The 24,807-nt window shown below is 38.0% G+C and overlaps 2 protein-coding genes across 4 annotated transcripts in view; both read right to left on the bottom strand.

The window, feature by feature from the left end:
- Positions 1 to 302: 302 nt before the first annotated feature.
- On the bottom strand, positions 303 to 4,768 carry LOC132201278 (elongation factor G, mitochondrial). Of its 2 annotated transcripts, none has more exons than XM_059627309.1 (15): positions 4,628 to 4,768; positions 4,323 to 4,547; positions 3,769 to 3,930; positions 3,582 to 3,714; positions 3,327 to 3,531; positions 3,149 to 3,265; positions 2,975 to 3,093; positions 2,561 to 2,750; positions 2,187 to 2,505; positions 1,941 to 2,135; positions 1,418 to 1,570; positions 1,236 to 1,353; positions 854 to 973; positions 638 to 798; positions 303 to 585 (listed from the first exon to the last, which is right to left on the bottom strand). In XM_059627309.1, exons 2-15 carry the CDS (start codon positions 4,377 to 4,379, stop codon positions 400 to 402), a joined length of 2,235 nt encoding a protein of 744 aa, XP_059483292.1. In that variant the 5' UTR covers positions 4,380 to 4,547; positions 4,628 to 4,768; the 3' UTR covers positions 303 to 399. The 2 variants fall into 2 exon arrangements, with proteins under 2 accessions (XP_059483292.1, XP_059483293.1); XM_059627310.1 differs by having other exon boundaries at positions 4,638 to 4,657.
- Positions 4,769 to 5,757: 989 nt separating this feature from the next.
- Positions 5,758 to 24,807, bottom strand: part of LOC132201277 (nuclear receptor coactivator 2) — a 23,657-nt gene continuing 4,607 nt past the window's right edge. Inside the window, exons 2-19 of one of the 2 annotated variants that reach the window (XM_059627307.1) lie at positions 17,620 to 17,799; positions 16,991 to 17,141; positions 15,951 to 16,619; positions 15,439 to 15,683; positions 14,677 to 15,385; positions 14,183 to 14,311; positions 13,602 to 13,820; positions 12,964 to 13,462; positions 12,667 to 12,908; positions 12,327 to 12,497; positions 11,974 to 12,275; positions 11,762 to 11,873; positions 11,606 to 11,713; positions 11,108 to 11,474; positions 10,410 to 10,619; positions 8,817 to 9,032; positions 8,584 to 8,672; positions 5,758 to 8,247 (exon numbers count right to left, since the gene is read on the bottom strand). In XM_059627307.1, coding sequence (XP_059483290.1) covers positions 8,176 to 8,247; positions 8,584 to 8,672; positions 8,817 to 9,032; positions 10,410 to 10,619; positions 11,108 to 11,474; positions 11,606 to 11,713; positions 11,762 to 11,873; positions 11,974 to 12,275; positions 12,327 to 12,497; positions 12,667 to 12,908; positions 12,964 to 13,462; positions 13,602 to 13,820; positions 14,183 to 14,311; positions 14,677 to 15,385; positions 15,439 to 15,683; positions 15,951 to 16,619; positions 16,991 to 17,141; positions 17,620 to 17,693 — 4,584 coding nt within the window. In that variant the 5' untranslated portion in view covers positions 17,694 to 17,799 and the 3' untranslated portion in view covers positions 5,758 to 8,175. The remainder of the gene's footprint in view (positions 8,248 to 8,583; positions 8,673 to 8,816; positions 9,033 to 10,409; positions 10,620 to 11,107; positions 11,475 to 11,605; positions 11,714 to 11,761; positions 11,874 to 11,973; positions 12,276 to 12,326; positions 12,498 to 12,666; positions 12,909 to 12,963; positions 13,463 to 13,601; positions 13,821 to 14,182; positions 14,312 to 14,676; positions 15,386 to 15,438; positions 15,684 to 15,950; positions 16,620 to 16,990; positions 17,142 to 17,619; positions 17,800 to 24,807) is intronic. The other variant, XM_059627308.1, reaches the window with a different exon arrangement.

Below are 24,807 nucleotides of genomic sequence, written 5' to 3'. Positions count from 1 at the left end.
GTTCAAGTTTGAAAATTTCGGAAAATTTATTACTTGTAATTATTTGATAAATTCCAAATTTCACTAAAATTAATGCAATTTATTGACATGAAAAAAAAAATAATAATTTAATATCTCCAATTACATCCCTTTAATGTGTAATTATTATGTATTTAATGTGTAAGAATTATTGCAAGAGACCGGACAAAAATTGCAGGTGCCAGGAGTTCAATTTAAACAAGTTTTTATTATATTTATTATTATAAATGAATTCCACCCACTATGGGCATGGTTCAAGGGTCATCTGATTTGGATAAAATTGATTATCACATAAAAATCAAATTTTATTGTTGTAAACCACCACTACGAGCCAATTTTTTCGGAACTGAGAGGTTCATCTTAATGGTTCACAATGCATCATTAATTCTTTTTCTTCTTGGCCTGCGCTGAGGGCCCTTGCATTTCTTGTTGGTACTGCGCAATCAGTGCCTGCTGGGTTTCAGGCAAAGTGGGTGCGTACCTTGAGTACTCCATGCTAAACTCTCCTTTTCCTTGAGTTGATGACCTCAATTCAGATGAGTAACCAAACATCTCATTCAATGGAATCTGCACAAATTTTCATCAATTTCTAATTTATAATTCACTCATATAAATTAACCTCGGCAAAAATAGAAAACCAATCTTCGTGTTTATCAGTGCCAGTGAGAATAGCATGCCTTTTGTTCAACTGGCCCATGACATTGCTTTGGAATTCCTCCGGGCCAGTGATTTCCACAGACATAATGGGCTCCAGAATTTGCCAAACACCATCCGAAAATACTAAAAATAATTAATAGTAAAAACCAAAGTCAAATTATCTAAAATCAAAACTTGCAGTCTCTCATGGCACCCTGAGCAGCAAGGAAGAATGAGTGTTCGCTAGAGTCGACAACGTGGTGAGCGCCGTCAAGCAATCTAAACCGGACGCCAGATATTTTGTGACCAGACAGCAAGCCTAAAGCAAAATGTATGAAGTTTCATTTTAAAATATTCATCATAGTAAATTATTTTGGGATAACTATAGGGCAGGGCATACATTGCACCGCTTTGCACGTAGCAATAGTAAAAATTTGAAGTAGTTTTTTAATGTTCAGATAATAATAAATAAAAAATGATTTTTTTTTCAAAAAAAAAAAAGACATTAAATTTTTGTGAATGGGTCTGAATTTTTTAGCTATATGAATTACAAATAATGTAAATAATTAATCAAAACAAACCTTTTTCACACATTTGCAGAAAACCTCGTTCAATGCCTGGAATAAATTGCTTCGGAACATTCGTTCCCGTCGTCTCATCAGAAAATTCAACCACAGTGTTCTGACTTGGTGGCAGTGGCTGTTAAAGGATTAAAAATTAAGTCAGATAAATCAACACTAAAGTCAATTTAAAATTAAGGTACTTCAAGTATTCCGGAGACTCTTCCAAATTGACCTGAACCACCAGACTGCTTCTTGTGAAGGTAGTCAAATTCCTTTGCAGACACCAAAGTTTCTCTAAAGGACACCTTTGGCCTACCAAGGATCACAGGACAGCCGTACTCACGCTCCATACGCTGTAAGAATGAAGTTATTGTAAGTATTCTCTTCAGCACCATATATGTTAAAGAAATTATGTGCGATTAAGTTTTTCTTTCAGAATCGATAATCAGTGGAATTCCCTGCCAGCTGCATTAAAAAAGTTGTTGGGTTACCCAGTTCAAAATTGTATGTAAAGAATTATGTGACGCTTGAAAAATAATTTTTTTTCCAATTTATGGTGAGTATGTTTAATTTTGAAACAGTACTTTTGGACCAAAACTGCGCCTTTCCTAGTGAATTTTCCATTTCTTACATGACTTGTGGAAAGAGAATAAATTAAACTGAGTGGGAGTAATTAGGATGCACCCCCTAAATTATTTTTGTAATTGAGGGAAAATTCCTAACCTGAGCATAAATTTCCAAATGGAGTTCACCCATGCCAGAAACAATGGTTTCCTTGTTGTCTGGATCATAGTGGAATCGGAAGGTTGGATCTTCTTTCGTAAACCTTGCTACAGCTTTGCTGAAGTTGTCCCTATCCTTATTATTGCCGGGCTTGATCGACATCGATACCACTGGGTCAGGCACAAAAATTGACTCCTGAAATTTGGAATTACATGCATTTCCCTCAGCACCAAGTTTGAAACTTACCATAGCAAGATTTAGATTTTTGTCCACAACAAAAGTGTCTCCGCTGGCACAGTCAACACCAAAAAGTGCAAAGATGTCACCAGCGTAGACCTCATTGACGTCCTCCATATTTTCCGAGTGCAGTCGAACAAGTCGGGCTACTTTGACCTTCCTCTGGGTGCGCACATTGAAAATATTGTCTCCTTTTTTCAGACAGCCCTGGTAGCATCTCATGTAGGTCAGCTGCCCAAACCGCCCAGCTTCAAGTTTAAAGGCCAGAGCGACAAAGGGGTTGTTGCTGTTTCTTGCAGGACTTAACACAATCTTCTCCGGCTCTTCTCTACAAGAGGATTAAAATAACAAAGTGAGGATGTGGAAATAAATGGAAACAATACCCTTGCTTTTGAATGAAAGCAAAATTGTCAACTTCACTTGGGCAAGGCAAATACTGCAGCACCCCGTCCAGCAAGGGCTGCACTCCTTTGTTTTTAAGAGCACTGCCTACCATGACTGGAGTGAAGGTCCGAGCAATACATGCCCTTCTGACAGCAGCCACAATATCAGCTTCTGTGGGAGTTTTCTCCTCTAAAATGTAATTAAATTCCAAATTAATTTATTCAATTAAAAACACAAATGTTTGTGCTTTTTGAACAATTCTAATAATCTGTCGCACCATGGCTTAATTATTTTATGCAAATTGGATTTTTTTACCTTAAATTTTTTAACTGATTACAAATACTTTAAATTTTACGTAATATTAAACCACTACTTTTTTGTAGCACCAAATTTAGTAAAAAAGAGTTAAATACCTAAATACATCATTCCCAGGGTTTCGTCAGCATTCGACAAATGCTCGATGAGCTCGTGGCGCCTTTCTTCAGCTTCTGCCCTCATGAACGGTGGAATTTCTTTTTCCTCTATTTTTTCCCTTTAAATTTAAGAGTAAGTTTTTTCTCTATTAGATAAAATATAGTGCCTCTTACCCATGATCACCTTCAAAGTACAATGCCCTTTGCTTGATTAGGTCAATAACTCCGCTGAGATCTCCTTCCAAGCCAATGGGAATTTGTAAAAATGCTGCATTGTGGTTCAACTTTGTCCTGCATTTTTTAATTATTTATTGAAAATACTAATTCTCAGTAATTAACTTTATTTGAATACCTCATTTGCTGCAAAACTCTATCTGGATTCGCATTCATCCTATCCAGTTTGTTAATGAACGCTAAGCAAGGCACACTGTACCTCTTCATCTGTCTGTTCACCGTCAGGGTTTGGCTCTGGACCCCACCAACGGCGCACAAAACCAGGACAGCCCCGTCCAGTACACGCAGGGCGCGTTCAACCTCGACGGTAAAGTCAACGTGGCCTGTAGATAAAATTAAGCTCTTTCTACTATTCAAATGATATGGTTATAACCAGGTGTGTCGATGATGTTGATGTTGTGGTTTCTCCACAGGGTGTAGGTTGCTGCCGACTGGATTGTGATTCCTCTCTGCCGCTCTAGTTCCATCGAGTCCATCACAGCACCCACATTGTCCTTGCCCCGGACCTACACACGCACAGGATTTTATGGAGAATAAGAGTGAATAAATAAGAATGCTACCTCATGCATTTCAGAAATTCTGCCTGTGTAAAATAAAATTCTCTCGGTGAGGGTGGTTTTTCCGGAGTCAATATGAGCCGAAATTCCAATATTTCTGATGTGTGCCAGGTCCTTGTGCTCGGCGAATTTCGAGTGGCTTGAGAATTTTCTTGAGCAACCTCGCTGGGATAAAAATAAATATTATAAGACTGTGATAAGAACACATAAATGTTGTTTGTAGACTTGAAATTCTGGCCCTTCATCATTTTCCATTATATAAAAAAAATTAGGTAATACATGCAGGTCTATGTAAATAAAAAATAAGACAGCATAATTATTAAAAACATAGTTTTGCAATTATTCTATTTTTGTCAAATTTCTGATGGTCTCTCATCTATGCAATTGAAGAGTTGTTTTGCATCAGAGGGTCCATAATTATATTATTTAAAAAAAAATAAAATTACAGTTAATATGCAGGGGCCAGAAAGTGCAGCAATGAATTTATGAATCGTACGTAAAATGAGAGGGGCCAGATTACATCATACATCCACCAAAAAATGTGTAATAATTCTTACCAAAAATTTTGCATGATTGTTAATGTGGTTGATGATAATTTTTTTAATGGTGATCATCTTGTCTTAATTTCTTCACTGTTATTTTCTCAATCTTTCATTACATGAGGAAGACAGAGAGTGAGACTAAGTTTCTCTTTTTACGAGACCCAATGAGACGAACCGCCGGTTGAACAGTGTGCCGGCCGCCGAGATCTGTCCCTTGCCTGACATGAAACGGGAGCAGCACTATAAAGATAGCAGAATTGGAATTATATTATTCTACTATCTTAAAGTAGCACCAGGAATTAGAAAAATATGATCCTTACCGATCTTTACCTTACAAACAAGGGACACAAGGGTGTTATTTTCCTTATTTTCATCCCTATGGTCGCATGGTCTATGGACATATAAGCGGCTGAATTGGTCGAGACAACACGCCATATTTTGGGTTCACATCAACGCTGAGCAGCCTTGGGTGCTGGAACCAAAAATGGCGTCTCAACCAATCCTCTAATTATTATTCAAATGCACTACAAACCACCTAGCGGTGGGAAACATAACCAAACCTAACTCACGTCCAAGAAGTTTACCTGCTGTGGGCATGCGTGTTGCCCGTAACGCACGGGAAAATAAGCCTTATAAGGGATAATTATATCCCGAGCACCAAGGATCTTTCATTTATAAAATTATTACAAAAGAATAATTATAATAGAAGATCCTTGCCGAGCACCTTCTATAAACAAGAATTCTAAATTTTAAAAGCCATACCTTATCCTTATAGGGGCCTGCCTGACTGCAGCGTCTTTGGTTGTGCCAACAAGGGTTGTGCATTGTTGGTTGTGCATAAAAGGTACCTTTATGAAGAAAATGCTTTTAGGACTGCAAATTTATAATTAACATTCTCATCTATGGAAATACTCAAATTTATAACAAAATATACCACAGCTCCGCAATTTAAAGAGGAATGATGAAAAAACAAATGTCAAAATAATAACCATAGATTATAGTTCCACACCACTATCCACTATAATATTAATTAATAATATTAAATAAATTATTTGACCTATTCAATCTTCCACGTTTTTGCAGAGGAAGAAATATTGTGAAATAATTACAGAGACCTTTCAAATGAAAAAAAAAAATTGAAACTTTCGAAGTAAAAAAAAAAAAATAATAAATTGAAAAATAGTCAGCGGCTGGATTGGCTAGCCAAGCCGTGACTTCAGCGGCGGCTGACCAATTGGTTCAATTTTTAAGACAGAGAATATTACTGTTATTTATTCTTCTTTGTTGATACTAAGTAAGAATTAAAAGAAAATGAAAATAGGGTTAACAAAGCAGAGATGTCTGCTAAAACGCCCGACATCACAAAAGAGACTCGGACATCGCGGTAAACTCACAGTTATGAATCAATGCAATTATACAGGTAAATTATAGAGATACAGACGGAAATAAATCAAGTTTTCATTGCAATACATTTTATTTGTCTCCAAATAGGAGGGAGCCTATATAATTATATAAACACAAATGTACTTTTGTGTCCATCCATATAGACAACAACTTTGCAATCCTATTAGGGCAGATAGGTTTCCTTCCTTTTCTCCATTATCAAATTTAATGCTGAGATTAATATAATAATGTAGAATAATAATCATGTAATAATATAGCAGTATGAATATATTCACTCATGATGTAAACAAACAAATGGCCGTAACTTACGCAAATATATAGTAATAATTATAACAAAGACCCATTATCCCCAAAAGCCTAGTAATTAAACACTGATATTATAATGAATAATAATTAACATTTAACTTATCAATACTTCATCTACAGTAGCACAATCAAAATAAACCACAATTACAAAAATAGTATTATACAAACAGGAACTTTTCAAGAAAAATTATTATTTATGAGTGTGTGTGTGTGTGTATGTGTGTATTTTGCAGAGGTTAAAAATATGTTTCCATTATCGTGGAATTTATATTTCATCTTGGTATTTAATTCAAGTTTTTTTTATATATTACAATTATTATTCCCTTTCATGAATTTCTCTTTTTTGCTCAGGGTGCAAGTCAAATCATGCTACAGACGGACAAAGATGAAGGGAGAATATAATATAATATTTGTTTCAGTTAATTCATCAAAATGGATAGACAACGAAGGAATAAAATTGAGCAAAATGCAGCAAAAATCAATATATTAAATACTGAATGAAGCAAACAATCCAAAAGCCCTAAGTTTTTTTAGCCTGTCTTTGCTTTTGCTACTGCTGTGCAGGGCTGGACTGGCCCATAGGGCGATATCATTGACGGAGCCCGACTGCCCAGTCTGCTGCTGTGTTGCAAAAAAGCAGTAGAATAAATCAATCTGGGATCTACAGATTTTCCTTTACATTCAGAGGATGATTTTGCCCCTACAGAAATTGAACAAAATAAAAATATTGTGCAAAATTTAAGAGTTCAAATATATGACGCACAGACGCAGACAAAATAAAGTAAAATTCAGCTCACTCCCTTCGGTATTAACCAACCTAGTTTTGCTTCTTTTGCTAAAAAATATCAGTTGTGAGGACTGCTAGACGGTTTGAAGGCAAAATGGAGATACCGATTACAGACATTACAGTGCTAGTTAAGTCATGATGAAATCGTTGGACAGTACAAAAATATTTCTCATACCAAGTCCCGAAAAATATTACAGCTTTGGTTTAAATAGTCCTTGTTCAGTCATCAGCACATACAAAAATCAATAGCGAGCAAAAAAAAAATTAACGTCTAGAATTTAATAACTTTCTCAATGACATTTTCCACAAATAAGAAAAGTCTCCTAACGCACATTTTTTTTTTTTAATTTGCCTTGCTGATATGAAGTTTTACCAAGATAAACAAAAAAATGCTAAATTTCCAATAGTAATGCACATGTGGAATTTTTAAAATTGGTAAAATAATTTTTGTTTTAATAGGAACAAATCATATTGATTGGTGTAAAAAAATCAATTTAGTTTGTGTGTTTATATGTGTGTTTTAGGAGACTTTCCTTACAAATTTTGCGAGAATATAACAATAAAAAAATCCATTTGTTATATCATGAAATCACAACCACTGGACACACATTATATTCAACTCGAGGAGTTCCATCTTGCTTGTTCGGAGCAGTAGTATTTTTCATTGTCAATCACTATTTTCTCATTTATTCAATTGTTCTAGAAACATTAATAAATGTGTGGTGCCAACAATAATGAATCAAAGTTCTTCTATGGTGCAGACTCACTGCTGAATTTGTTGTTGTCATTGCACAGCTTGAAGCTTTTTTTTGTCCTTGTCAGTCATTTTTTCTTCTCAATAATTTCAACAATTTTTGTGATCAGTGCAACTTAAAAGCAATCATACCCACAAACACAGTGTAGCGTACACACTTATGTAAGTGAAGTTATCTTAATAATTCCTTTTACTAAGCAAATCACTGGCCTTACAAAATATTTTCTTGGTAAATAATTTAAACATAACAATTTAAATAGCATCTTTGAATTGCACATCAATCAATCAATCAAACGTTGACGTTTTTCGCTCTCAAGTTTAATTCTTATAATTTGAATTCTCATTGTTTTTAGTTTTTTTTTTTCAAATATATGCTACAATCATCATCACTTAAGGCCATGACATTTTGAAAATCTCAGACTCTTGCAGATAAAGCTAACATCGTAGTCACCAAAATAAAATCTTCATATCTTCGAATTCTCTTCTTTTCTTATGTATATCATAATGATTAAGGCTAGTTCAATCGAGTATTTGGGTGCAACCCGAATAATGGAGTGATACATGTGCTTCAGTGTTGATCAGTCCATTCACACAATAACATCAATTTGGTTGCTAGCTCATTCTGACAGCAACTTCTGCAACAAAGACGACTGGTTCGCAGTCCCACCTCCGCGCATTCCAGCATCCTCCTTAAATCAGGAAATTTCCATTTAAATAAATTTCACAATCAGAAAACATACTAAATAATCACAAATTAATCTTTAGAATACATGACTAGAAATATCAACAATTTTTGCAAAATTTATTAATTAAAAATATTGAAACGGTTCAAGGGAGTTGTACTAGGAGAGTGAGATAAATGTGCGAGATAAAAAAAATTACACAACTTCACGCAATTACAATGAGCCACTTGAAGTGGTGGGAAAGAAAAGGTCTGTCTTTATAATATCACATTGCTTACAAAAAAAAAAAAAACATTTTCAATAATTATTAAAGAGAGAGAGAAGGCAGTAAATATATCTTACTCTTACTGAGGATGGACCAGGTCCCATATGCTGCTGTTGCTGTTGGCCAGGGTTTTGTGCTGGCGAATCCCACATCTTGTTACCATTGTCTGGAAAAAAATTCATAAATTAATAATTAAAATTAGGAAAAAATCCCAAAATTGGTCCACTCGGCTCTACTAATCTTAATTGTTAATTTTTCCCCTGAGCTTTTTCAACTTATTAAATAAATTAATAATTTCTCTTTGACGCACCGATTTCAAAATTGATTCCAAGTGCCTGTAGTTCCTCGTTGCTGATAAGGTTGTTGGCCCCAAGCTGCACCATTTGTTGTTGAGGCGGTTGTGGCCTAGGACTAGATACCATAGCCCCTGACTGCATAGGCTGTTGCTGGTGTTGCTGGTTGCCGGCACTCACTGTAGCTCTCAGCTTCTGGAGAACAAACTCGGAAGGCATGCCGTTGTTTGCTCCTGCAAGTGAGAGGCGCCACGAATTAGCCTTTCAACCGATTTTTGCATAACGATGGACCAAATTTGATTGAAAGAGAGAAGACCACAATTAAATTTACACTAGCAGTGCGCAGGAGAAAATTTGATTTGGAATAATGAGACACAAGGAAAGCGTGAGGTGGCTGTGAAACAACAACACTTGAGAAAATGAATGATTAAAAATACACAGACAAACACAGAGATAAAATAGCACAACAATAACATCTAGATATTTTTGTTTCTTTCTAAAAAATTGAAAATATACACAAAGAGGATGCAGAAAACAAGCATGTGGACGGCTTTAGTTTGCGATCAATCTATATATAATCCTCAATGAAATGATACCTGGACCTCGGAGGTAACTGAAATTTTTTTTAAACGTTTTCCGCAGGATAAAATGTAGGGGTGGACACCAGCTTAAGGATACACATGCTAACAAGGTGGGAAAGCAGAAGATTTAGGAGCTGATCTGCAGACTGATGGATGGGTTCGTCGGAGCAATTCTTCGGTGGCGTGTTTTGTGTTTGTGTGAGGAGTGGGCAATGACATTATAGTTAATTCTTAAATAACACCAACACCTTGCTTGATTTCTTTTATAAATTTAGTTTTTAAATTGTTTGCCAGGTAAAAGAAAAAAAGACCAATTAACCAAACGAAGTGACAAAAATCCATTTCCAATGTGCAGAGAAAAGCCAGAATGAGACAGACTCAAATCATCATGCCCAGCTTTTAATTTAAAAATGATATTATGTAGTTGATTACTGAGTATTTGTTAATATAAAAATAAAACAACGTGGTGAATTTTTACGTAAAGGCGTCAAACTAATGATTATTATGCAAAGTAAATAAAACAAAGAATAAACGATTTATTTTACTTATGAAGAATGGTAACCAGTTAATTAAAGCAAAATTAGCAACAAATCAAATATTATGTAAAGACTAGAGAGACAAAGAATAACGAGCAATGAGAAAGAAAACCAAGAAGAGCAATAATTGAGATGAAATTTATTATTATTTAACTAATCACTCTCCATTGCAATAGATGGATTTTATTGAATGAAATTTAAAACCAGAATTATTAAGTGAAGTTTGCATAATTAACAACATGTTTTTATTGCTTTCTTTGCTCCCTCGGTTAAGCAGGTGGAAAACTGCGGATTTCACCACCTCCCTTTAGAAACTTGTGCGTGACCCAAGACCTTGTGAAAAAATGAGAGGCAAAAAGAAAGAGTGCCAAAGAGAGAGCATAATCAGAGAAAGAGAGAATGAACATTGAGTTTGAATCTTAATCAAATGGTAAGCATTAGATTGTGGGAATGAGCGTGTGTGTTGGCGTTTTGTTGACCTCGCGGGTCTTACCTGGCGAGAGCTGGGTGGTCCGGTGAGGTAGTGGAGAGAATGGGTAAGGTGAGGAGGGGTGGTCATAGGAACTGTTCATGTGGTCTGAGGTAGCTGCTGGGGGATAGGGCAAGGGAGAGTGGGGTTGTTGGTAGTGATGCAGGTGTTGGTGATGATGCTTTAGCGGCAACGTTGTTGGTGAGTAGCCCATCATACCCGAGTGGTGCCAGCCTGCAAGATTAGACAGGGACGGCAGAGAGGAGGGGGCACCAGGGTAAGAAAAAAATTAATTGATTAAACAACACAACTCAAGAGAGATGAGAGTAAGTGTGTCTGTGTCTGCGTGGCAGAGAAAAAGAAGATAGAGATAGAGAGAGAGCTGGACAGAGAGGAGCCGGCTACTCGGTCAAGTTACTCTCTACGATTGGTTATAATAAATAATATAATAAAAAAACCAGATAGGGTTTTGCTGTTTGATTAAAGGGGCAAGGGATGTTCAACAGGGCGGTTTGGCAAATCAACACTGAATAATTATATAATAAAAATCTGAAACTACTGAGAGCCATTCCAGCAATCACTAATCTAGTGAAGTAGAATAATAATTAAAATAGTTTGAAGGTAGTAATAAATTCGTGCTTTCACTCCGGCTTTCCAGCTAAGTAAGTTGCTAATCAGAAGCCAACACGCTTACTCTAGCTGCCTGAATCGAGCTCACTTACCAGCTATGTTCTGCTGCTGCTGCATCTGCTGCTGCTGCGGAGGACCATTGCTGGCCCCGGCCGGGTGACTCATGGCACGTTGAAGCCTCATCTGGTGCTGCTGTTGCTGCATCTGCATTTGCATTTGCAGCTGCGGGTTGAAGTTATTCTGCGACCCGGTTGGGAAAATGTTGCCAGCTGCGCCTGCCTGAAACAGTCCAGGCGAGGAGGTGCCTGCTGTGCCGGGAGACGAGGGTGGCGCATTTTCCGGAGTAAAAGGAGAACTTCTCGCCCCGCCTCCAGCCGCTGCGTGCAATGCAGGCCGCTGTACTTGCTGGTTATATGCATTTGGAGCAATTCGCGGTGTGCTTTGTTGAGGATAAGCACCCTGAAGACAAATAGTACATCAAATTAAAGTGACCAAAGTATATCAAAACAGCCAAATTTTTACAAATGATTGAAATAAGAATTCACAGCCACGTATTTAAACAGTTAAAAAATTTCTACTATAAAACTTACGGTTAGCTGAGCATTTAGCATAGGATTTTGCTGTTGTTGCATAGTAAGACGATTGGCTGCCACATTCCCAACATTATCTTGACCTGCCCATTGCTGCTGCGGCATTCCCTACAAGCAAGATTAATTTCACGCATCTTTCCAACTGATATAAATCACCTGGCTGACTCTAGGAGACAACTGCTGCTGCTGTTGCTGCTGGAACGAGGGCAATGCATTACTCGAAACAGATCTAGGCAACGGCGAGAGTCGGGTTTGTTGGTTCCCAAATCTGTAAGAAATTGTTTATTTAACATTACAATATTTAATTCTGCATTAACATTTAACATCAAATTATTGTAAACAAGATGAAGATGAAAATGGAAACATACCCAGCATTAAAGGCATTAAAGTGAGGCTGTTGCTGCTGCTGCTGTGGTCGCTGCTGAGAAGGGCTTAAGGGGTCATAGCCAGGAGACAGCTGACTGTCAGGTACACTAGCAGAGCGCTGTAGAGTGACGTTCGGGGGCATGGTGTTGTTTCTAATGAGGGCATCCATATTGGAGTGGGGGTCTTGCTTTACTTGTGCTGCGTTGTTGATGAGAACCTGCGTTTGCTGTTGCTGCAACAGCAGCCTCTGCTTTTGCATTTGCTGCTGCGAGTTCAGCAGTTTCCGACGCTGCTGCAATGTAGCCTAAACCAAGGAGAATTGAAAATTTGTATAAAGGTATTCAACATGACATACCTGATTTCCCACTTGATTTGCTTGCACAAGCGTGGCTTGAGCAGCAAATTGTGCCCTGGCGGCAGCTGCAGCTGCATTCTGCATAATAGGTTGTGCTTGCACTGGTTGTGGCTGACTGAAGCCAAGTGCTGCCCTTTGTTGAGCTGGAGTGGGGTAAACTGGTGGTGGTTGCTGGAAATTGACCATATAAAATAAATAAACTCTTTCTTCTCTTTTTTTCCAATTTAAAATTTTTGTATTGACCGAGAAGAATAAATAATAATAATAATAAAAATAAGAACGAGTTTTACATGTAAGTTTATATTGAAAAAAAAATGAATATACGTAGAAGGAAATTTACCATTGGTGTTTGGTACTGTGGCGGACTCTTTACTGCCTTCTCACAGAACTGCATGAGCGACTTTTGAATAGCCGATATGGCCAACTTCTCACTCAGGTTGCCATTGGCAGAGCTCGAAGATCCAGACGATGCTCCAGCCATTCCTCCAGAACCCCCCATCATTCCACCAGAGTTACCTAACCCACCAGCCATCATCATAGATCCATCTATTGGGTCCATATAGTTGGAAAGGGCACCCGCATCTGTCAAATAAGTTAAGATTTAGATTTTTCGGAAATAAAATAATTTTCGTCATACCTGAAGACATATTTTCAGGCACAATATCTATGACCTGATCCAGTATGTCTGAGAGCATCTCATCATTAGCCGCGTTTGCAGATGAAGATTCCCAGGAGCTCAGTTCCCCTGTGCTGCTGTTGAGCATCACACCACTCGAGTCAGCAGCCTCCATGCGGCCAGAGGGTCCTGCCGTTCCCTCCAATGGCATTGTCAGGTTGGGCTGCGTCGGGCCCTGTGGGGGTTGTGGAGCCACAACTGGTGTGCTCCCCGGAGACACTTTGGGTGGCACTTGCTGGGAAGCTGGCGACTGCGGAGGTCCTCTACCAACGCCAGAACCACGGTTGGGATTGGCGACATTTGAATCAACAACTTTGGGCAGTCGCTCGTTGGGTGTGGCTTGGATCAGAGATGTGGGAATGGGAGGAATCGTTGTTGGCTGAGAGGGCTGCTTGGCCAGCAGAGATGCCAGCATCTTGTTCCTCTCCCACAGGCGTGACGAATTTCCACTTGAACTCACCTGCATTAAAATAAAAATCTCAAAATGTTCAGCACACTCAATTTTTTTTAAAATTAATTTGATAATTAATGCCATTTTAAAGCATTTTTGTTTATTTCAATGTTAAGTATTTAGAATTACGGAACTAGGAAACACATACCTGAGATGGGGCAGCGATTACAGTGCCACTGGCAATGCCCATCTGCTGGGCAGGCATTGGCGCCTGTTGCAGGCGCTTGCCACCCACTCCATCATCCGATTCCAAACTAGGTCGCTTGCGACCTCCAGAAACAACCGAACTGCATTCTCCTACCTGAGAGGAATTGGCGGTCGGCGGACTGGAATTGCTGAATCCCAGGCTTTTCAGCAGAGAGTCGTCCTACAAGAGAATACAATGAGAAAATTTGGCGGAGCAATGATTTAAACAAATAATTGATGCAAGAATATATAATGCAAAGCACTTTAAACTTGTATTAAAATATATTGATTAAGTTAATTTTGGAGTAAATTAGTTTGTCAAGAATTTAAACTGTTACATTTGCAACAAATTTAAGCGCTGAAATAAAATTATATTTTTTGACATGAAAACTGGAGTTCAACAATTGATTTTAAAATGAAAAACAAAAACCAGCTAAGAAAATTAAATCAACGAATTGCCCTTTTAAATTCAAACAAACGCAAAACAACCCTCAAAGAGAAATAAATTCTTCTACAATATAAAAATTTAGTTGAAATTGGCACCTGTGAATTAGCACCAGAATTCGACCTCTCTGATTCATCATCTTTTAATAGCTGTTGCAGTAATTCGTTCTGCTTCTTTAAGCCTGCCCTGGCCTCCACATCATCATCATCACTTTTCTCATTGAGAAGCTGTAGGAGGCAAACTCAAGCATTAGATGATACCAAGAGAATCGTATTATGTGAAAGTAGGGAGTAATAGTTTAATTCATTTTTTATTTTTTTATCAATCTGGAACAATAAATTATGAAAAATTGGCTGAGAGAAAATAATGCTAATGAAAGCCTCACTGATACTCATGGCCGAGTATTAAACAAGAAGAGGCGAAAAATATGTAACTACTCAATGCGCTGTAGCCCGAACTACAAGTGGAAAAAAATCAGCTGATTTGCAAAATAAAGAGCTATGAATGAATTATTTTTTTACAACTCTGGGGTATTAAAGACGTCGAGCAATAATAAATACAATAGGGGGCTAGCAATGGTGAGTGAGTTTACCTTGAGCAGCATATTGTTATTACTGGTGGAAGAGGCAGCTGCCGAGGAGTTATTACTAGCAATTCTAGCATTAGTGCTGTCCATGGGGGACTCGGTACTTGCATCAAGGTCATCCTCGTCATCGTCCTGGTTTAACAAGCCTTTGAGGATGCGGTGCTTGTGGCCAGGTGAGCTGTTAGGAGGCACCTGCTGTCGATTAGTCAACAGGTTGCGCAGACGGGCTGACTCCTTATTGATTGTTGACGACAACTCCGAATGTCTGGAGCCGGATGGTATTTCCATATCTTCAGCCATTGGACTGCACGGGGTTGAGGGTTGCGAGTTATTGTCCCATGGGTGGTTCCTCGGAGAAGGACTTCCGCGGTCCCAGTTAGTTGTCTGCTGTGTCTGAGTCTGCTGAGGGCTTGGCTTGGGGGGTGGTGGGCTACCCCAGTTGCTGCCGCTGCCTCCGGAGGCAGTCGATGCTGCTGTTGCCGGAGGCTGGAGATCCCAATCTGACGGTGTGTGGGTTAAAAAGTCAAAGTCCAGGTTGCCCAGATCGGAGGAAAATCCGGAAAAGGTTGTGGGCAAGGTTTGAGAGGGGACATGTCGCGAAGGTGGCGAGCTGTCTAATGAGGATGGGGCCAGCGAGGCACCTGTCGGGGTCAGAAGTGGGGAGCTGGGGGCGGCAATCGACGCAGGACTTGCCATGGGACCACCTTCCATATCCCTGAAATAAAGAAAAAATTAGCTAAAAATTTGAATCTCAACCAAGCTGCTTACATATTCATGAGGGTGTGTGTGGCCATAATGAAATCGGGTTCCATTGAACTGGAGGAGCTGGCAGGACTTGCTTTGAAGACCTTGCTTTTGGTCTGGACAGGTACAGGGGGACCGTTCATGTTGATTGCCAGTCGAATTACAGGACTTGTTGACTGGCCAACAGTGAGCGCTTCAGAAAGGTGCGCGGCAAGACGTGGGGCATCACTTGAAATCACTATTTGGTGCAGACTCCTGCCAATCAAGTCCTAAAACACAAATTTCAAACATAGAACCTGCTGCTTGATTTCTCTTCCCAGCTGATCTACTGAAACAATTCTAAATTCTATCCATCTTGATTTTCAGCAAATAACATTTAACAAAGTTCAACCCTATTTCATGAGCAACAACAACAACAAAAAAGCAAGAAATAGCACTGCATCAACCCTTTCTGCTAATTTGTTTTTCAATTTGTTGCAACATGAGATTCGTTGAATTAATTGAGAAAAATAGAAAACCATATGAATATTTCAAACCTTTCCAAGACCAGGGCACGTGTTGAGTCCAATTCCACTCGAGTCGATGCTGAGGATGATGCCATTTCTGTCCAACTTGGTGGTGAACTGGGCGCAGAAGTTGCCCATGTTCTCGTTGGCTGGCATACGTCGTGCGACGCACATCATGGAGGGCCCACCCTCACTTTCGGAAGTCTCGTTTTCTCCTCCAGACTGTCCGGAGCGGTCACCAGGGAAGGGAATAAGCATTGAGGAGATCTGCATTGTTTCGTATTTGGAGACCCGCTGCTGCTTCTCTTCCATAGTTTCGTCTTGGTCGTCCGGCGGTTTGATCAGCAGGCGACAAGTGAATGTGCGGCTGCGTGAGTGTCCGGCGGCGCCTTCGTTTGGCCAGCCTAAGGTCATGGGCAGCAAGCCTGAGCTGAACCGCGCGTGATCGCCGTGGTGCAGAAAGTTGTATATGCTTTTGCCAAGAACGTCGTCCTTGGTGAAACGAGTAAACTGGCTGACTGTGTCCGTCACAAACTCAACTTTGCCTTCTGAGCTGACCACAAAGAGGAATCCTTCCAAGGCTTCGAGCAGAAGGGGGCCAAACACTTGGTGCCCAATCAGAGCTGGCTTGCTGGACGAAACTTCACCCTGCTGCACGGCATCGCCTGATTGGGCTTCCTGTTGCTTGATGCGGCGGATCTGCAAAATCATTCAAACTTTGTTAATATTTTAATTTCCATATAATTATTATTTACATGTACAATTTCTTTTGAATCTTTTTCTTTGAACTGATTTTTAACCATCTTATTCACAGAGTTTCAAATTCATTATTAATCTCTTGGTCTTGGGACCAGGTTTTGTGAGGGTATTTTGAAATTAAATTTCTTTAAAATTACCCAATAAGGAAAATATTATTATTAATTAAATTTATATTACATTGTAGTAAAATATAATTATATAAAGTTAATGCAAGAAAGTTCATTAATATTATTATGGTTTAATTGCATTTTTGCCCATTTCTTTTTTGTTATTAAACAACAACAAAAATAGCTAATATGAACTTATTTTACCTGATTAACGGTTTCTTGGAGTATGGCGCACTTGTCAGGTTTGACAGACAATGAGCTCATGTCCGCAAAACTTGCGCTGATGAGCTCCGCCAGCTCCTCAATGTAGATGTTCTCCTGTTCCCGACGGCGTTTCTCGTTCAGGCACTTGTTTCTGCAAGATCCAAAGAACGTTTGTTTATTTCGTTGGTCACAATGGATTCTCATATGCGAAACTCATAATGGGCAAGAGCGCTTTGAGCGCAGCATAATTTAATGCTAAGGGGAAAACTCATTGTTTGATTTTTATCACCATATTATGAAATTTAATCACATTCTTAAATGTTCTAATTTGATGGGATTCTAGATTAAAGTATTTTTAAAATTCATAATATTGAAAATTGAAACCGGGCGAACCTTGTTGCAAAGAAAACCAGCAGACAACAGGTCGCATTTTTGGGCTAGTTGTCCTTAATATTTTTTTTTAATTTTTCTTTGTTTCTTTGCAACGAGGTTCGCCCAGTTTCAATTGTCGTGGAATCCACCTTGAGCGTTGGCATTAAAAATTTATATTACTATAAAAATTATCTTACTAATTTTGCAATAAATTTTTAATTTTAATTTTTTTAATTAAAAAAAAGAGCGAAACTCACAATTGTTGCTGCTGTTGTCTGCCGTCTGATTTTTTTCTCTTCTTAGTGGTGGCTGCTAGCGCACTGCTACTCATTGTGAGGGGAGGTCGTGGGGTACAGGGTGTCCCGCAGCGAGACTCCTGCTCACTGCCTGGACCCTTCCGATGACCACAACTCTCTTCTCAAAACTGGCTGGACAGCCTGAAAGCACAAATCACACCAGACATTAGTTTTTTGTTTGATCTTTTTCAATAAAAAAAATTTTCATTTTGTTGGGGGTTTCCTTATAAATCAAATATTGCGCATCTCTAAAAAAAAAATTCTAAATACAAAGTCCATTGGAGTTGATTTAGAATTTTTACTCCTTAATTTAATTATTATCAACATCATTTATTTGATTTATGGCGCGGTAATGCAAGACGATAGATACTCTGAGCAAATATTTTTTGCAGTTTTTTTAGGGGTTGATTGGGGGTTAATTTTTCTGAAACTCTCACAAATATATTGCTTGGTGTCTTTAAAGACAAATAAAAAAAGGTGTCACGTTTGAGCTCAAAACAATCTCTGACTCAAGTAACGTTCCTTAGTTTCCTGGAACGGTCATGAGGCCAACAACAACCAAGAAAATCTACATTATTTTCTTTTCTTTCTTATATAGTAAAGTAAGCACTGAGATGTGTTCATATTTTAGCATCAGGCAGTTTTTCCAGTGTTCGGTTGGGAACACTGTTGTTTGTTTTACTCTCTCAGTGAGGCAGGTAGAGTGTCGTCACCACTGATAACTCAAATAAAGCCCAAAATCGTTTCTTAGGAAACGGTTGAACGTTTTGAGCAGTTATCAAGGATGGTTTTATAAAATCCTCATCTGACTGAGCCTACGAGTGTAGTAATGTGTGCCGTAAACGATAAAATGGTCCGGTGTGCACGAGGTGGACTCGCAGCGGAGGCAAAGCGTCGCCTTGCGTGACGTCAGAGGGCAATGACCTAGGCTACTGTTCCATTCGCAGAGCAAACTGGCGCTTACGCCGACCAGCCGGCGGTCGGTCGGTGACTGGCGCGAATCGATAGCTGGCAAGGGCGGGCGCGCCCCTCCAAGACGCCGCCACCCTCTACCGAGGACGACCGGAGAAATTAATTTCCGTCAAAAAATCAACAAATGCTCAATATCAATGACGGTTTTACGCAAAACGGAGTAGCGTGTGCGCGGTCTCTGCTGCAATCTGCTCTCGGCCTCGGGAGCGAGCGTTCACCATTGACTCGCCACCGCGTGCACTCGAGCAGAAGCAGCAGAAAGAGGAAAATTGCAGCAAGAAAATCTCCCTTGGGTGGACCGCCGAATCAATAGGCACGTGTCATTAATACCAGTTAAAAAGTGTCATTTAAAAGGGGAAAAAACGCAGAATAATTACTAGGAAGTTTATATATTTGAATTGTAAATATAAACTAAGAGAAGAACTTAATTTATTAGCAAAAAACGCTTGATTCAAAATTTGTTAAATCTTCAATGGAATCTCTTGCTCTGATACGATCATTCAATCAAATGGCGTGAGACAAGGTGGGAGCCTCTTTTACCGAGCAATTCCAGACCTGGACTAAATTCTAAAATATTTGAAGAATAACAGGGTTTCCCTAATCTTTTTTAACAAGCCCGCGTTTTTCATCACTTCTTTGAATGCTTACTTGTATATCATTCAAGATTGTTGTTTGTTTTTGTTGAATTGCCACATTACATTCAATTTTTGGATTTAAACTGTGGAAAAATAAACCACAGTTTTTGCACTTCTATTAGGCCATCGTAATGCATAGCATAAAAAATGCGTAAAATTTAATCAGCACAGGAATTCAATTCATTTTATTTTTCTCTGTACAAGTCAGACAATGATTATCATACAAGTATCACAAACAATTTGTTAGTATGTTTAAAATTCATATTCTATTCTATAGCTCCCTCTCTTCAATCCAGTTTTAAATGGAAATGGATGAATCACTTCGGAGAATTTATCGCACCTTGAATAATATAACGCAATACCAATAAAAAGAAAGGTTGGCGGAGGGTGTTGCATAAAGTTAATAATTAAAAAAAAAAAGTTGGATTTACTATGAAAATTATGAAGAGAAACGAACTTTTAAAATATTTATTTTAGAAATATACCAAACATCTTAAAACTTAAAATAAAATTGGCCTTGAAATATAAAAATGCATTTTACTGACCTTGACCTTTGTGCTAGGTATTTTTGATCAACATAAAAGTTGTCGAGATTTTAAAATAAAGTCTGGCAGTAAAAACCGCATTGGTCACTTAGAAAAAAAAATAGAAAAATATCAAAATATTGCATATCGGGAAAAAAAAATGCATCTTTTTAATTTCAAATAAAAATATCTTTAAAACTGTGAACCATCGCGCGGATGAGATGTGGAATTTCATGGCTTAATTTTTTTTGCATTAACACAAACAATATCAAAAACATAATGAGGGATATTCACATGCTAAGTTAGCACCAGCAAACCCATAAGAAAGTTAGCATGTGAATATCCCCCAAATATTTAAAAAAAAAAATAGCCTTGCAAACTCAAAATGCATTTTAATGACCTTGACCTACGGTGAGGAAAATTTCATGGCTCTAAAATTAATACGAGCAAAGATATAAAGCGATATAAAGCATGTTTGCGTTTAAAAAAAAAGCTGAAAACTTCAAAAAGTACACAAAATTTGGTCAAAGTAGCTTCTCCTGAACCCTAACAACATGTAAATCAGAGTGGTGTTCATAACAAAACAAATTTGTCCGATTCATCTAAAATCATTCGTGAGAAGTCCCATTTATTCTCTGCATTAGATTAAAATATTTAAAATGCTCTTTTTGCATAAATTCCCAGTCACTTCGAGAACGTAAAGAATTTGTTAGTCCATCATTGAGGGCTGCGAGACGACCAAAATGAATTTCGGCCGGGGCGCTTTTTCTTTCAGGGTCGTCAAGCCCTGAAACGACCTGGCACCTGCCTTCAAAGGCTTCAAGCATTTTTCCCTTCCTCTGCAACACTTAAAATAATTTTCAATACTAATTTGCTTTTAATTTAAATCGGCTTCTTCCAAGATCGGGGCTTGAGATTTGCTGGGAAATAAATAAACAAACGACTCAAAACCCCATGTCGATTTTTAATTCAAATAAACCCTCCAATGTAAAATATGTCTACAGAAAAAAAATTGCTGCTTGATCATATTTTATAGCTTCAAAATAAAAAAATCATTTTGGCAAAAACGGCGAAGAGAAAATGAACAATGTATACGCGTAATACCCACATCGCAAGTGCGATTCGTCTATGGCACAATGCAAGAGCCGAGAGTGTGGTGTGCGGTGACCTACTTGGGTTTCGCCGCGACCTCAATTCTGCGTCAGGCCTACCTCGCACTCACAGAAAATGCCTCTAACGCTTTTTGGTTCAGAAAAAATAATGCCGCGTTCAAAGATAGGACTGTCCTTAAGCACCCTCTTTCTAATGCTGGAGCTGTTTCTTAAAAAAAAAACTTGTTTTTATAAAGATCGGTTCTTAACATATTCACACACCGTTCATAACAGAGACTGATTGTCTTAAAACTAAATCTACATTATACTTGAAAGTAAAATCCATTCATTTTTAACGAAATATCCTAAAAAATGACTGATTTTACAGGATATTTTGTAAAAAAAAAAAATAAAAAAATACGATATATTTCAATTATCTCCGTTCCTGTTGATCCTAGAACAAAAATCCCGGTATGGGTGAACTCATTAGCCATTCTTGTGAAATTTTACATTCATTATGTTAAAATGGCGAGATGGTTTTTACTTATTATATTTATATAAAAATATAAAGATTAAAGGCGTGATTTTTGGTGCTCGGATAAGCGATTTACAAGAAAACGTAAATAACTCGATTTCTGTGCGTCAGAGGAAAAAAATATGATATTATTCAACATGAACTTAATTTTTCCTTCAATATTACGACAGAAACTTTGGTGCAAGGAGAACACACAATTATTCAACACGCACTGCTGCTGGATATTCAAAAGTCCAGATTATTTAACTTTTTTTGCCACAAAAGAGGAAAAAGTATGGTTAATTCTTTGGCCCAGATACTTTTAGAGACTTGCGATGTTTTGCCTAATCTTCCTAATTCAGATTGGGCGTCATTTTGTTTACAATTTTGTTAGTTTGATGTTCAATTGCTTGATTAAATCTTTGCAGTGTAAATTTAATTATATTTGATACATTCATAAATAAATAAATTCATACATGAAGTGTTGATATTTCAACTGCTTTCTTTTTATTTCCTCCTCTTTGCGAGGAGAGTTATTTATTTCTTTTTTCAACGCTTTGACTGGCAAGACATAAAACATAATTTAAAAAAAAATCAAAGGGCAGATATTCTGACAATTAGTCTAATTTGCGCAGCCACAGCTCAACAGTAGAGCACCACGGGCCATAATTTAGATCAGCATAGTATAGGTTTCTTTCTGCAACTTAACAAAAGTGCAGCATCGAGCCTTCTGCTGGCTAAGTAAGTGCAATTATTTTTTGCATTTGCAGTCGCGTTCTCTACATTATAAAATCCAAAGCTGAGTGGGAAGGAAGCCGTAGTGTTTTTGCTCGACAAAGGAGGACTTTTTAGTTGCAGATGTACTGTTTGTGCACGTTTATATTATATGACTGCTTTTTCCCTCGATTGGGAGAGGCTGCGTGTGCAATAAAAGTGAAAGTTATTTCCAAGCCATGCTGGCTTGCATTCCTAGCTTGACGGCGGTGGGTCAGTGTCAGAGCCTGCCTGCCTATCTTGGCAACATTTTGTTGGTTTGACGCCGTCTTTAATTTCAATCGGCACTTGCATTTCAAAGGGGCTTTGCGAGACTCTATACCAACAATTGATTGATTTGCAAGTTCACATATTATATGCCAAATTAATGCCACAATGCGGACCAATGATGAGTGAAGCCAATAAAATCTCGGTCATACAAAGATTTTTAAATTGGTAAAAGGAGAAGAAAGAAACTAGCAAAATTAATGTCTGCTAAAACGCCCGACATCAACAGAGACTCGGCCGCCGCGGTAAATCCACGCAAAAAAAAAACGATACCACAAATACATTTAAATCTGATATTACTGGCCCAAATGCTCCTTGCAGGAGAAGGGAAAATTGCTTTGAGGGCAGGTCGCTCCAGGGCTTTGACGGTCCTGAAGGAAAAAGCGCTGCGGCCTAATTTAATGGGGGTTGCGGATGCGGGGGTAATGCTTGTCATCGCTTACGACCTTTGATGATTAATCTGTCTTGCATCTCAGGCACTTAAACACTTTTTGAAGAAAAAGAGGTTGGTGCATGTCAATGGGCAAAACTCTCTGCTCGATTGGCGGACGCAAATGAAGTGCAGAGCCCAACTCTGCGCACTCGTGCAAGTTTGTTGACGTTGAAGTTTATTATAATTTTATATAACAAATTATATTGTGCATTTCCCTTACTTTTTTTTCGCTTTTGCCGCGCACCGCCGTCGCGACCGCATTTTCGGGTTTTCCCACTTTTCTTCAGCCACGTTCGTTCCACGAATGTGCGACCGACGCGCGCTTTTACTTATCCCATGCCACCTTCCGCCCTGAAAACGCATCCAAAGGGTGAAAAACGTGATTTTTTTTTTACAAGAAAAAAATCTACGTCACGAAATTCACAACCGAGCATCAATCACGAGTTTCGTCCGCCTTGTGCCCTGCATCCACAAGGAAAAATGCCCTTTGCGCCAATTTCCCCCAGTATCCGTTTTGCAACCTGCTTTTAAAACTTGGTTGTTGATGTTGGGGAATTCATTGGCAAAAGTAAATAAAATAAAATAAAAAAATCAATCAAAAGGTTTTTTTTTGTACATATTTACGTTAAAAATTTGAGCAAGGCTCTTTGAAAATATTTACTAATTTTTAAATTGCGCTAAAATAAACACCAAATATAAGTTAATTACAAAACTTATACATCAATATCTTATTTAGAAACCATGGATTTCACAATAGATAATTGAAATAAATTATATCATGAATTAAAAATAAATGAATGTTGATTTAATTCTACCCACTTGAGTGGAGTCATATTTGGGGATATTCACATTTTCAGATGTAAAACCTATCATCACCTCTAATATTAAATTTTTTACGCAAAATTTTAGGTGAGATCCCAAAGCGAGGCAATTGAATAAAATGCAATTGATAAAATTATAACCAGGTTGCGGTAATTCAAGTTATCAGTGCAAACAAACACTCGTCAGACTTTGCAAGGTGGCGAGAGAAAGTTCTAAAGGACGGTATCAGGTAGAGGAGTTGTGTAATCCACAAGCATGTGACGTCACGTGGCGAAAACTACGGCCAAGCCAACTCACGCATGGCTATACTGCACTTGATATCCGTGGTTTGCTTGAGCGGTTGAAATCATTTGCTTCCCCTATTTCTGCAGACGGGATTTCGGGACTTTCTGGACAACTGATGTAATTAGCATTTATTTTTAAATTACTAAATTATCTTCTAAAGAAGCACGGAAATTTTGAAGTGATTTTAATATTCATGATCTTAAAAATAATTATTTTATTATTATTTTTAATTTTTTTACTCATTCTTGTTGGTGATTTTCAGTTTCAATAAAAATTGAAAGAGTGTGAAAAGGGAGGAGAAAGTTTAAATCGTGGTACTTTGTACAATATCCGCACAATTAATTAATAATTACATCGTGGACACACAAGAATGACAGCTAGTGATGCCATTTGGAGCTGATCCTGTACAAAATAAATTTTATTCAATTTAATTAACACAGACAATTTAAATTTTCATTAACTTTTCTGGCCAAGTCTAGCATACAACCCACAACTCCCTGGTGGTTTTTTTATGTAAAATTCTTGCACTAATGTGGTAAAATTAACCAGAAAGAATATAATGTTGACGGAATTAATGGTTAAGTTTTTCCTGCTCAATTCACTATTGATTTTCGTATTGAAATTTATAGATGATTTTTATAATTTCTACGATTTTTAATTTAATTCGTTTCTCTCTATTCCTCCCCCTGGATGCACACACGTATCTGACCAGTCAGCTGGGAAATAAAACTCGCCTCCAACCACTGTGCTCCCAACATAAAATTTCATAAAAATTAACAAATAAATGAAAAAACAATGAATAACAATGACAGAGGTCCCTACAGGATTAAAA

Source organism: Neocloeon triangulifer, unplaced genomic scaffold (genome assembly GCF_031216515.1).
Source record: "Neocloeon triangulifer isolate White Clay Creek 2 clone unplaced genomic scaffold, ASM3121651v1 ptg000014l, whole genome shotgun sequence".
NCBI lineage: Eukaryota > Metazoa > Arthropoda > Insecta > Ephemeroptera > Baetidae > Neocloeon > Neocloeon triangulifer.
Note: the sequence above shows the minus strand (reverse complement) of the source record. Positions and strands in the feature narration are given on the sequence as shown.